The 13,972-nt window shown below is 36.6% G+C and overlaps 1 protein-coding gene across 1 annotated transcript in view; it reads right to left on the bottom strand.

Moving 5' to 3' along the window:
- Positions 1 to 214: 214 nt before the first annotated feature.
- The window catches only part of LOC110033057 (aldehyde dehydrogenase family 3 member F1-like), a 41,927-nt gene continuing 28,169 nt past the window's right edge, over positions 215 to 13,972 (bottom strand). Inside the window, exons 4-10 of the mRNA XM_020736912.1 lie at positions 11,357 to 11,563; positions 8,435 to 8,559; positions 8,124 to 8,228; positions 7,859 to 8,019; positions 7,678 to 7,768; positions 7,448 to 7,597; positions 215 to 617 (exon numbers count right to left, since the gene is read on the bottom strand). Coding sequence (XP_020592571.1) covers positions 369 to 617; positions 7,448 to 7,597; positions 7,678 to 7,768; positions 7,859 to 8,019; positions 8,124 to 8,228; positions 8,435 to 8,559; positions 11,357 to 11,563 — 1,088 coding nt within the window. The 3' untranslated portion in view covers positions 215 to 368. The remainder of the gene's footprint in view (positions 618 to 7,447; positions 7,598 to 7,677; positions 7,769 to 7,858; positions 8,020 to 8,123; positions 8,229 to 8,434; positions 8,560 to 11,356; positions 11,564 to 13,972) is intronic.

Here is a 13,972-nt window from a genome sequence, read left to right as displayed (position 1 = left end):
CTATTAACATCCTAATAAACTTAACTAATTCACCAATCAACTCATTAATCGTTTAATTTACACATTAATCAATTCACCGTAAAGCAATTATAACAAAGTTGTTTACATACATACCACAGTACTTTTATGAATTTACATGTCTAAAGCCTGAACTTTCTTTTTTATATGCAGAACATGCAAATCTTTAATTAAAAAAAAAAAAGTGAAACACTTCATTTTATATATAAACTTATTATGCCATCAAAATATTATAAATGTAAACATCAAATGTTTGGTATTAGATAAACAAATAGATAGAAATCGTGTGGCATGAAAGTAAAATTTCTTTTCCCGAACTAATATGATGCAGAGAATGCAAAGAGAAGAAATTATGCAGAACTGTATCTTTTTAGTCCTAGGAAGAGAAGCAGGATCCCAACGTAATTGTAGCTGTAAACATATCTGATGAATTGGAGCTTCCTCTCATTCCATGGCGGGTATCTGAACGAAAATTCCATGTAAAAGCTTCTTCTCATGATGGCTTTTTGGTGGCTGAATTGATCGAAGGAGAACTTGCCATGGTACTTTCCGAATCCGCTCTGACCAGTTCCTCCAAAAGGCAGTGTGTCCAACGCAAACTGCAAAAATACAAGCTCAATTAAATTCTTTGAAACTAGGGGTGTAAACGAGCCGAACAGGAGCGAGCCCAGGCTCAGCTCGTGTTCGGCTCGTTAATATTTCTTGCTCAAAAAGTGTGTATCGTTTATATTTTGAACACAAAAAGTGTCTATGTATTCGACTCATTTGTTTAGCGAGTCGAACACGAGCTGTTCGCGAACAAAGAATCGTTTTGGCAACCATAATCATGCAACCGTAAGATGGTAGGTGTTGGGGCAAGATTTAAATCTTATTATTTATGTTAAAATGTCACTTAAATACAATTTAATATATTTTTGTTCTATTTTTTATTTAATAATTTTAATGGATTATAAATCTTTATATATATATAATTGATTAGTAATATTTCGAGCCAAAACGAGTTGTTCGCGAACAACGAGCCATTTTGACAGCCCTATTTGAAACTGGTAAATTATTATCATTATTCTTTCATGGAGATTGATAGATTTTACATAATAGCAGGGGTCATAAAGAATATGTTTGAGATTGGAATCTTTATAAATCTCACTAGAAAGTGTATTGTGATCTGCAAGTGTGGAATATAATCATAAAATACATGCATACGGCTAGGTTATATGGATACAAACAGACCAATATTATAACTTCTAAAACAATAACAGAAGTTTAACATAAAAATAAAAAGTTGTAGGCCTACACGAATAAAAAATTGATTCATCACATAGTATATTTGACCAACAAAATTGTCTCCTGATAGGGCAGAATAGCTTATATCATAGTCGAGTATGTAACAACAGCTTAACGAAAGTCTTGCATAAGATTTTTGGTAGCAGGCAATTTGAAGTTGACATGTTACTGGTGGTCAAAATTATTTGCGAGCTATGTTTTTAGTAAATAGCTGAGAAACTATTACTTACAAAGAGTAAAAATATTTTTCAGCCTTTTATATGGGCTTACTATTCCGACCTAAATGAAACCAATATGATTCTGAAAGAGATCTAAATGAAATCACAGCACTAGTCATCAAACACCAAGCCAATGCAAGCTTGAATCAATGGAAACAAATCAAGCAATTGTTGTAGACCCAAAAGAGCTAGCAATGTCAAGTCAGATATGTCGACCTGCAGAGCCCACCTATTGGTAAACCCGGCACAATTCCGCCCATGCAGTTTGGCATGGTAAGATCAGACGACTCCTACAATTCAGCAATTTGTTCCAAGCCCACGATAATTCGCAACCTGGGAGATTAAAATGGGTGTTCGTCAAATGGCATGACTACGAGTTTGCCCGACAGCTCATTCAGGCCTTATCCACAGCTAATCCGACATCAACCAACTTGACATTCAACCTATTCGTAGTTTAGCACCCGCCAAATACATAAAGGAAGTCAAAGGTCCAAAGAGAGGATTTCGTGAACCAAGCCTAGCTTCACACTTCCTAATTCCCATACCCTCCATTAATATCTTTGTCCCGAGTTATCTTGTCCTATTAGTCTATCCACAAACAAATTTGAATGGAATACTAATACAGATGTGTCGTCAACAAAATTTTTATCAGTACGAATCTAGAGGCATTTTTTATTCAACAAGTTTATACTCAAACTAACAGTCTCGACAAGACAAACACAATGATATAAAAAATGGTTCAATTCAGGTCCAATCAAGGCTAGATCAAGGCATTACAACACATTTTGAGGCTTTGAACTGTCGATTGAATGATCAAATGAACTTTAAGTTTAAATGTATTTATAGTTAAATCGAACGTCTCAATGAGAGGAATTCAACAAGCTCAAAATGAGAAGAATCTAACAAGCTCAAAATTGCTAAATTTTGAGGTCATAAATTATTTAAATCATCAATAAACCATCTAGATTAAGAGCGATCATTATGGACCGTCTGATCAGGTAGTTAAGTTACACGCTAAATGACCAAAATGCCATCCGATCAGGTAGTCAAGTTACAAAATGCCCCTATCCAAAAGCCGATAAATAGACCCCCCTTCTCATTTGGAGAGTGAGGAAGAAGAGAAATTCCATAGCACGTTGACGCGGAGGCTGGGGGGCTAAATCGGTTCAACCCGATTCAGCAAGGGGTAGGGGTTGAACCGATCTCCTCACCGATTCAGCCAGGGGTAGGGGTTGAACCGACCTCCTCCACCCTCTTTTCATTATAGTATATTTGCATGTGCATGCTTGGTTATGATAAAACACCTATTGATAGTACTAGTGGGGGAACACTAATGTACCCGTGCACATAAATAGAAAAGAATATTGATAAAATATTGATATTAAAGTACCTTAAGTGATTTTTTAGACTTTATCTCTTGTAACGATTGTATAAATATAAAATGATAATTATATAGACACTTTGAATATCATGTTAAATCTTTATATTGATTTATAAAAAAGCTTAACTGACATGCATATTGTTCTCTCTCTTCCTTACATTGTTGTAGTTTAGAAGTATCTCGTTTAGCTCAGAGTTATTTTAACTAATTTTTTAGATTTAATTAAATTATTAAAAGATGAGCGATATATAAAAAACCGTTAACAGAAAACACGGACAACTAAGAATGAGTAATTTAATTGTACCACTTTAATTTAATTTATAGTAGCTCTTTCATCTGTTAAATTGCAGATAAATATGAAAAACATAATTCACACTGTCCGACCGATAGCTGCCGTCTTGGTTACTTCCAAGTCTTATGCCAGGTCGTGACATAGTGTTAGATTATTAAGCGTTTATTTCAGGTTTTGTATGGACAACCGCCGACGTCCGCTTCTCCCATTTCACGATTGTATTCGATAGTTAGGCTAGTGCCCCGAATGTATCCCTCTCCCCCATGGTGATTTATCCCCTCCAACATCCACCTCCTCTACTTATTTGTTGATTTTCCTTGCACCCCCATTCCCAATGTGGCTGCCATAACCCTCCCCAACTCCCAAAACTGCTGCCATAACTAGCTCTAACTCCTAAAATTGCTGCCATGACCCTCTCCCACTACCAAAGATAACCCTCTCCAACTCCTAAAGCTGTACCGTAACCTCCACCACTCTCAAATCTGCAACCGTAACACTCCTCCATTGCCAAGGTGGCTACAATAACCCTCCCCAACTCCCAAATCTGCTGCCATAACCAGACCTAACTCGCAGAACTGTTGCTCTGGCCCTTTCACCCTTCCAAGGCTCCTGTCGTAACCCTCCCCCATTCCTAAGGTCATGCCGTACCCAGCACTAACTCCCAAATCTGCTGTCGTGACCCTCCCCAACTCCAAAGGCTGCTATCGTAACCTTCTCTCCCCCCATCCCTATTGTACGGTAACCCCTTCCAGCACCACCATCCATATCTGTCGCATCCCCAACCAATCATCCCCCTTGTTGTTCGGTGTTTGCTACCTTCTTCGACTTCATCTTCGTCTTCGCCGTAGGATATCTTTTATGTTTGTGTCGTTATTTTCCAAATGTCAAGAGTCCTTGTTTGTAATCTTTTAAATTTCAGTAATAACATTCACATTTCTATTATGTTTTGGGTTTCCCCCGGTATCATTTGATATCAGAGCTAAGCCTAAGCCTAGTCCCATCCTAAGCTTTCCTAGCATCCGCTCCTACCAAAGCCACCTCCACCAAAAAATTTTCTTTCTTATTCCCAAACTTCAGCCAAAATTTTTTATCAAACCCTAACTCCCTCCTGATTTTCGAAATCAACAACCATAAATAACTTTTCCTAAACCTTCAGTGAGTCTCCTACACCTTTCACCTCCCAACCTAAAATTCTAATCATGTCACCAAGTAGATACATGCCCAAACCTTTGTGGGAAGAGATACGACGGGAGATCTATCTGCTTCGGTGGAGGCTTACAGACATTGAGGATGAAATCCAATGGGAGATTACCCTCAATCATGATCTAGAGAGTTAAAAAGGAGAACGAGAGAATCTGAAGATGAAGCGGGAGACACAGTGCCCATTCCTACTGGCTTACCTCAGACAGAAATTTTAGAGTCTAGCTTCAGAAGTGGAGGGACTACACCACCGAGCGACCCCCACATCTTACAGTTAGAAGTCAACCCCAGGATCTTAAAACAGGAGTGCACCAGGGGAACACTCAATACGACCTCGTCAAAGGATAAACTGATTCAAAGTAGAAAACTGGTGAGATTAGGTCACATCATGAATCTGTCTTAGCCAGGAATTGTTGCAAGTGTCAAGGATTTGCGCATGTGAAATCATAATGCATAGCCAGGGGAAATATCTGTTTCACTGACAGGATGTTGTTGAAAAATTGGGCATGACATAGTTGGGCTGAGAGAACATGAAGACATCAAAGAAGATTCTTCACTACAACCAATAAGGCAAAGACCACCAATTCCATTTGACCCCGAGATAGAGATTTAAGATAACAGTCGCTTCTCGAGAACGTGGTGACTCTGAGGTAGTGGTCAGTCAAGCATTTTGCAGACTTAGAGAGGAATATTAACAGGACCGACCTTGAATATCTATAAGGGTTATGAGTTTGAGGGGCTGATATCAGATATAGGGTAACCACAAATAAGGGAAATGCAGATATTCAAATTCCCAATATGTCTGAATAGGAGTCATTATGTGCCATGCCTAGAATATTACGAGGAGTATTCCAGATGTTAGATTCAACTCAGCGAGGTACCCATCAGCAAATGTCCAAACAAGAGGGATGAACCTCAGCTTTTACATGTGCCCTAGGAGCTTGAAGGGGGAGAAAATTCTTCAATGGAATCCAGGTCCTATCGCCAGACCTCCACAACTACGGACTACCATTGACCACCAACCGTCAGCCACCATTGACCACTGCCAACCATCACCGCTGTCAATGACGACCACCGACCACTCCTATTTTCAAAACATCATATCCCAAATATGGAGATAATATATAAAACTTATCTGAAGACTCGACGATAACTTTCGCCATCTATAGCCATCCGTCAACAACTACCGACCGTCATCAATTGATGGTGCTGAACTCCGGCTATCGACGACCACTGCTTATGAACTTCGTAGCCAGAATATGGAGATTGTTCCTAACAACTGTATTCTTTTGCATTGTATAAATGCAAGTGCAGTGTTCGGTATAAAACTTCCAACTGATGTTATTATAGCTTCCAACTTATTTGAAAATATTGAAGTTACTAAATACATACGATGTAGTCAATTATTACTGTTACAACTTCTAACTATGACCTCTGTAGTCAACTAATACTATTGTTGTCACAAACTAAAGACTCTGTGGCCAATTGACGTTATTACAACTTCCAATTTCGGCCTATGTGACCAATTATGACCAACTAATATTATTATAGCTTTGAACTTCGGCCTATGTGACCAACTGACGCTATTGCAACAATCAATTAGAAACTGTGGTCAAGTGATGCTATTATAACTTTCAACACTAATCTGTATGATCAACTGACGATATTGCAGTCACTATTGACGATCTATGTGACCGACTACTAATATGGCCAACTGACAATATTGCAGTCACCAATTAGGGTCAATGTGGCCAAATACAGCTATTAAATTTTCTGACTACGGTCTCTGTGGCTAACTGATGCTATTGCAATCATCAACTACACCTTTGTGGCCAACTAACAGTATTACAGCTTTCTACTTCGACATATGTGGCCAACACATAATATTGCAGTCACCGACTACAACTTCTTTGGCCAACTTATGCCATTACAACTTCCAACTTAAGCTTCTGCGGCCAGTTTATGTTATTGCAGTCACTAACAACGACTTCTGTGGCTAACTTATGATATTAATACTTCTAATATCAGCCTATGTGACCAAACAACGATATTGCATTCATCGACTACGACTTATGTGGCTAATTACTACAATTACAGCTTCCAATCATGGTCTCTATAGCCAACTGTCTCTCTTGCAGTCATCGACTACAGTTTTTGTGTCCAACTGCTACTGTTATATCATTCAAGTATGGACTCTATGACTAATTGATTGTATTACAATCATTAAATATAACATCTGTGGTCAACCAATGCTATTGCAGTCACCAGCCACTATCTTTATGGCCAACTGACAAATTGCATCAAGCACAATTTTTGTGGCGAGCTGTTGTTTTATGGCCAACTATTGTTTTTGTGGCAACCAACTATAAAATTTATGACAATTACTATTGTCACGGTTTCCAATTACGCCCCCTATGCTCAACTTTCGCAATTGCTGCCACCGACTATAGCCTTTATACCCAACCATAGCCTTTGTGGAAACCAACTTTGATTTTTGTGGCCGACTAGTATTGTTAAATTTTTCAATTACAACCTCTATGGCAATTTGCTACTATTGCAGGCACAAACAACTGCCCTTATGGCCAACTACTACCCCTGTAGCATTTAACTATACCCTTGTGACCAGCTATTGCTATTATAACCATAAACTACAAAGGTTGTAATTGAACATATGTAATTATCATATTTGTAATTTCATCTTCTCTAAATTAGGAGAGGAGTGGATATATACTTACAATTACACAGAGGACTACTTTAACTGGTCTGGGCTGCATTATTTTTTCTCTTTCCAAGATTCTCCAAGATTTGTCAACAAAAAAATTTTGGTGTCCCCTCCCGCAACTTTTTATTTTTCTATATGAGATAAACCTTTGTGCCACGCCAAGTCATTAAATTATCACTCTATCACCACGAAGCTTCAGACACACAACAAATATATAATTATTCCAAGATAAATATTAATTCTTGAACTTTGAACTTTGTTTAATCTCATATATCATAACAAAATCTTACGCTAGGTGGCTATTGAAACATTCAAGTAAAAAGGGGGCATACTTGTATGACTGCATCATTAAAGGTAACACTCCCAGATGATGTCTCTTCCACGATTCTTTCCTTCAGCTTCTCATTTTTTGTGAACGCGTAAATAACCAGAGGCTTTGGCCTTGCTTTGAGAAATTCAATGCTATGTTCGATCTTCTTTAACTGAAAAGTGAAGATTGAAAACGTGACGTTTATACTTTGACCGATCCCATTGAAACGGTGCAAAAAATTTTGAAACTTACTGTAATTATTGGAAGCAATGGGCCAAAAATTTCCTCATTCATGATCTCAGAATCTAAAGGTGGATCTAACAATATGGTTGGCTCAATATATCTGAAATTATTGCAATAAAACTAGCTTAATTAATGAATCCATAAGTAAATTTAAAAAAGTGTTTGAAAAAGGTAAAGCATTAGAATTTACAAGTTTTCCTGATCAAAGGAACCCCCATAAACTACAGTATTTGCAACCACTGGATCCTCAATAAATTTCCTTAATCTTTGAAAATGCTGTTTATTGACAATCCTTGTGAGATCTCCCTGTCTCATGTAGCAACTTTTTATCTTTTTTCTTAACAAGTCAACCTACAATAAAATGAAGCAGGAAAAGGAAAAGTTCATTTGCCATCAGTCCATCTAGTTTTTCACACATTTCTATTAAAGAGGAAATGCGATTAAAAAAATAATACCAGAGAAGGAGCATATTTCTCTTCTACAATCAAATAATCAATGGCTATACAAGCTTGACCACTGCAAAATCCCCACTTTGCTCCAGCTATTCTGTTGATGGCTACCTAGAGAAAAGTAAACACGACCAGAAGAAGGTAAAATGGTTATGTTGTAATATACTCGAATGACTTTAGAAAATAAAATATTTGTGTAATTGAGCAGCACAACGCAGGCAACTGATTTCCGCTTGGCTACGTCTTATGACGGACTTTATACATAAATAATTGTAGATTAAGATTAGTAGTGTTACAGAATATTCAAAGTTGCAAACCTTTATATCTCCTGATATCGAAAGAGAGTCTATAATAGCAGGGCATTTACCCCCCAGTTCAAGACAAACTGGAGTTAGGTGCTTTGCAGCAGCTGTCATTATTATACGTCCAATTTTGCTGCTCCCTGAAAAAAGGAAGCCAAAAACATAAGAAATGGATGGATGTCAGTGTGTAGGCTAATAAAAAAAGAAGGGAATGCTGGAAAAACAAAAAAGAAAAAAAGCTAAGCGATGCAATATGTTAAATGTTAGTGGACTATGCAATTAAGTGCCCGATAAGGTTCAATTGCAAGTCCAATTATCACAAGCCACTCACAAGTAATAACACCATACAATTATATGTGTTGAAAAAGAGAGGATGAGAGAAATTATTCTCTATTTTATTAGAGTGTTAAAATAAGTATATATGTACCATATCTAAACAATACAAAAATATAATAAAGAAGAATATATTCAATATTGAGAGAATATCATGATGATGAAAAGAAAAGAATCCTACGAGACATCAGTCAACACAAGTGATATGGATATGATGATCCATTAGAAACTCGAGGCATAGATGATGCCAACTCGAGTTTAAAAATATTGACCTAGGACATAGTAGTTGAAGGTTAGTTACCTAGAGGTTGTGAGTATAACTAGAGGAGAGCAACCAATAATCATGGCATGGCATTCATGAGAGAGAGTCCAATATAGATCCTCAAACGGAGGATAAACAGATCTTTATCCTCAAATAAAGTATGAATAGAGACCCATAAGAGCTAAGTTATACTTCAGACACAGATCAAGGGATTGACAAAAGGCATACACTAAATTATCGATTGAGGCACCAACAAAAGGCGTCAGAAAAGTGAGTATTTGATAGGGGGTATTGATAGAGGGTCAACATAAACAGATTTGTGATGCAGCATAGGATTTGACAAAAGATAATACCAGAGAGCCAATCATTGAAGAATGGTGAAATGGCTGATGATTATAGAACTGAAGCTTATAATGATTTCTTGAGAACGTGATAGATAAGATCGGTGATGAGCTCACATGGACTACAACCAAAGGCAAAGGTGTGGCAAGATTGACAACTAAATAAGCATGATTGACGAGACTAGGATGTAATAAACAAGATATGAAATTATAATAAATTAGTTAGTGATGCAAAGCTTCCGGCAAGGGGCTTTTTTGTGATCCATGCTACAATATATCATGAATTCCCGAGGGCGAGTGCAGCTTAGACCTGTCCAAGAGGGTCGGTTGACCCTTATATGAATTTCCCTCCTATCTGGAGTGAGGTCGACTCCTATTTACCCTTAAGTCTATAAATATGCTATATTTTTTTTGTCCTCAGAGTATTGTATTCGATTCAAATGACTTTTGAAATTTTTATCCATTTTTATCCTATATTTTTATCCTATCTTATTCATGGGTCAATTAAGATATCAGAGGAGAAAATGTGATTTTTCAAAATTTAATTTAATTTACATAATTATTTTCATGAAAAAATAATTTACATAATTATTTTCATTTTTTTTTTTAAGTCAGTTTTTTTTGTTTGTTTAGGACAGCCGCTGGCCTCTTTTTTCTCCCTTAGAGTATTGTATTCGAGAATTTGGGTAATGCACCAGCTGTATCTTTCCCCCCGAGGTGATGATTATCTCTCCTATCCCCTTCCACGTCCTCCCCGTGTCGCTCCCGACCACCATATCTCGTTGCAGCGGCCTGTAACAACATTCTGATTCCTGATTTTTGTAGTTCCAGCCACCGCCATCGCATTCCCCTCCCTCCTCTTAGCTGCCACCACAGTTCCAGCCCTCCAGCTTCACTGTCGCCACTGTTCTCTCCCTCGCCTTGTTGTTTTGCCCTCTGTCCAGCCATCTATATCACTATTGCCATCCAGAAAATAACACACCTACTATTTTCTTGCTGTACCGCCACCCTCTATTCGTTGCCACACCCCGAAAACCACTCCAATGGCACTTATACTACTTCCCAACGCCCCAGGACAGCCGTCCGCTGCTGTTCGCCTTTCCAGCCACTCCTCCCCTTTCCCCATGCTTGTGAAACCACCCTTTTCTACCACCTTTCACCTTCACCAAACACCATCAACGCTCCCCGCCGCAGGTGTGCTGTTTTCTGGATGGCGACAGTGATACAGATGGCTGGACAGAGGGCAAAACAACAAGGCGAGGGAGAGAATAGTGGCGACAGTGAAGCTGGATCTGAAATTTGTGAATTTAGAGTTCTATGATGTTTGTGTATATGACAAACAAAAGTAAATTTTTTCTCCAAAGGTGAGTCAACAGTGAAGTAAAAAAAGTTACAGTTGTTGTATACTGATGTATGGGGTCATGCTCTAGTTCACTACTTTATCACTTTTATGGACAATCACACTAAAAAGGTATAAATTTACTTCTTAAAGCATAAATCCTATGTGTTTGAAGTGTTTAAAAAGTTGAAGGTCATGATAGAAAATGAGACAGACTTATTTAGTGAATATCTTTTGCCCATTTTGAGGGTGAGTTTTGAGATTTGTATCTAATGTAGTGTCTTATTTATAAATAAATGAAGTCTAGGGATTTATTTGTAAATGTGTAACTTGTAAGGCTCTATATAAACCGGTCATCAATGAATGAAAGGTTTTTTTGAGCTATTCATTCTTTTCCAAAGTTAATTTAAATGATCTATTTGGCACCCAAAAAGAGTTGCTTTTGGCGCTTACAGTACACCAATATGCATAAAGAATTTGCCCCTAAGATAATTCAATATGTTAATGGTTTGACTCAAAACAAGTTCAATTTGAACAGGCATTGACTCGATAGATTGTTAATTTCAATCCAAGCTTGATCTCAACAAAAATAATCAATTCAATTTTAAGCAATATTTGATATTTGAGTCAAACTCACAGCAAATATGATCGTTGAAGTTTACCTGTAAAGAAGATTTTATCCCACTTATGTTCCAATAGTTGCTGCCCTATGAGAGGACCACCTTCAATAACAGCCACAGCCTTGTTGTCCAAATATTTAGGCAAGTTCTCTGCTAGAAATTTGGATGAAGCGGGAGCTAATTCTGAGGGCTTTAGAACTACAGAATTCCCAGCTGATAGCGCCCCTATCAATGGCTCCAGGGATAATCCTATATATAATGCAATTTGCTGTGTCACATTGTATACAAAAGAAAATGGAGAATAAAAGAAATGTAAATCTTATGTATATAAGAATTTCTGCATAACAGAGAGAATTTATTTTGAGGCATAAAAGTTGTTAACTAATAAATAAAGTCTCACAAAGGGATTACTTCACTAATTGTGGCATTCAAACATATCACCATGAATCAAGGCCATTGGTCATTAAAAATATTTAAAATACTAATATGATATCTGACAACTTTAAAATGAAAAAGTCTAGCAGTGACTATGATTTAAATAAAAATTGCAAGAAATCGGTGGAGTGTGTGCACGTGAAGTCATAGCCGCTCTTTCTTTCAAGTAAAAAGTAATGTTCCTATAATCCTCTCTCTGTCATGCATGCTTGTGTGGCCTGCATGTTTATGTGTAGCATGAACCATTCATTGTCCACCACATAAGCATGAAATTTTGTGGGACTAAAGCGGTCATAAGGTGAAGCGTCACTCTTACAGAAATTGGTTTTGTTGATCAAAATATTTAGTACTTAGCACATTCATTGTTAAATAGGGACGAAGGCTGTTGTTTCTACTAGTGCGACTCTAAAAAAGAATTTCTTTTTTCTTTCACTAGAATGAAACTGAAATCTATAGCAGTGATACATAAGAGTTTTTTACTTCGATTTTTTATCAATTATAAGGAAAGCAGAAATAAAGTATTTGTCATCTCCGATGGATATAAACAAGAAGTATTTCATGGAAGCCCCGAATATGCCGGAGCTGTTCACATAGCAATAAAAGTTTTGTAAGCAGCGAATCCTGCAAATTGGCAGCTATAGAACAAAGTGGAGATAAAAGAAATTTGATGACTAGCATGGGTTACCAAAGTAAAGAATTTTGGGGACATTTTTTTAAATAAAAACCAATCTCAAATATTTTATTAGTTCAAAACATGGCACAATGACAGTTACACAAAAGGTCAATTACTTGTAAAAGAGAATATAACTAGCTATGGATTGCATTAATTTAAAGAGCCAGTGAAGATTTATTTTTACATACATAGAAGCCCACAAACAAGAGTTCAATTCATGACTCATGACTCCAAAATCTTTCACTCTAGGCCCACTGATAATCTAAGTTCACATATAGCAAACAGTGACACAAGTGGAAGGGTCTAGAATGAAACAACATTTGAATACCAAAAATGCTTATTGCTCTCTTCTATGTGTTCATCATGTATGTTTTGCATTTATAATGAGTATTCAGCCCTTGCACAAACTTAGATTAGCTTTTGCCTAACATTATTGGCTTGCGTCAGTTTCACACATAAGTGTATGTGTGTGAATATACCGTACAGCTCGTAAATGAGCATCATAATTAAGGTACTTCCTAGTCAAGTTCATTACCTTTAAGCGCTGGGCACTGAAACAAGAATCTTATCTTTACTAAAGAGGTATGCAATAATATTTCAAGCACATAAAGTGGCATAGTTTTATTATGAAAAAAAATTGACAAGGGTAACAGGGTAAGGGCATTAAGAGTTAGAGAAATAAAGACGCAAAATGAGAAAACACATTAGATCAAAAGTAGACTTCTATGGAAGAAGTGTATGAGTCTAAACACAAAGAAGAGATTTAGGATTACAAACTAGAGTTGAAAAAAAAAATAGCATAAATTATAATAAAGATGGAATAGATAATAGCCAACATTAAATTAGCTCAATAGTATGCATGCGACAAGTTTAGACATTTATTCATAAATTATTTACAATATTCTTTTGGTGCTTGGTTAACATTTTCTACTTGGAAAGAATTTTAAAGCTTAAATATCAAAAAACTTGAACAATTATTATTTATGGGACAAAAGATGACAAGTTCAAGGTGTTGCAAATAAGGATAAAATTTAACCCATTTTACAATGAAGATAATTAATCTTACAATATCTTCTAATTTCTATCGTCTGATAGCATTTTTAAGATTTCTTATGGAACTCCTGATTACTGGTAGAGCTTGTTATGAAATCCAATCATCACCACATATTAAGTTTTATGATAAACTTTCGTAGTAATATTAAAGTTCAATTGATATCCTAACAGTATTAATATGAATACAAGATACCTATATAAGTTTGAGGTTAGTTTCCCTTATTTGCGAAATAGGATAAGTAGTATGATGATTTGTAAAAATTTTAACAACATTGTGCTATTTATTAAATAACAACTGTGTGTGGGGTTTTATGCCGAGCGAGTCAATATGAGAGTTTAATAAATGATGCAGAAATGATTGCTGTTATAGCCTAATATTTGTGTAGATTCTTTGATCTTGATAGATTGTTGGGTCATGTCAAGGCCTTTGTTGGTTGATTATTATTTCTTTTGTTGCTTTCCATTGCTGCAAAGAATTTTGAAACAACAGGTCAAAG

This window comes from Phalaenopsis equestris, unplaced genomic scaffold, assembly GCF_001263595.1.
Source record: "Phalaenopsis equestris unplaced genomic scaffold, ASM126359v1 Scaffold001081, whole genome shotgun sequence".
NCBI lineage: Eukaryota > Viridiplantae > Streptophyta > Magnoliopsida > Asparagales > Orchidaceae > Phalaenopsis > Phalaenopsis equestris.
Note: the sequence above shows the minus strand (reverse complement) of the source record. Positions and strands in the feature narration are given on the sequence as shown.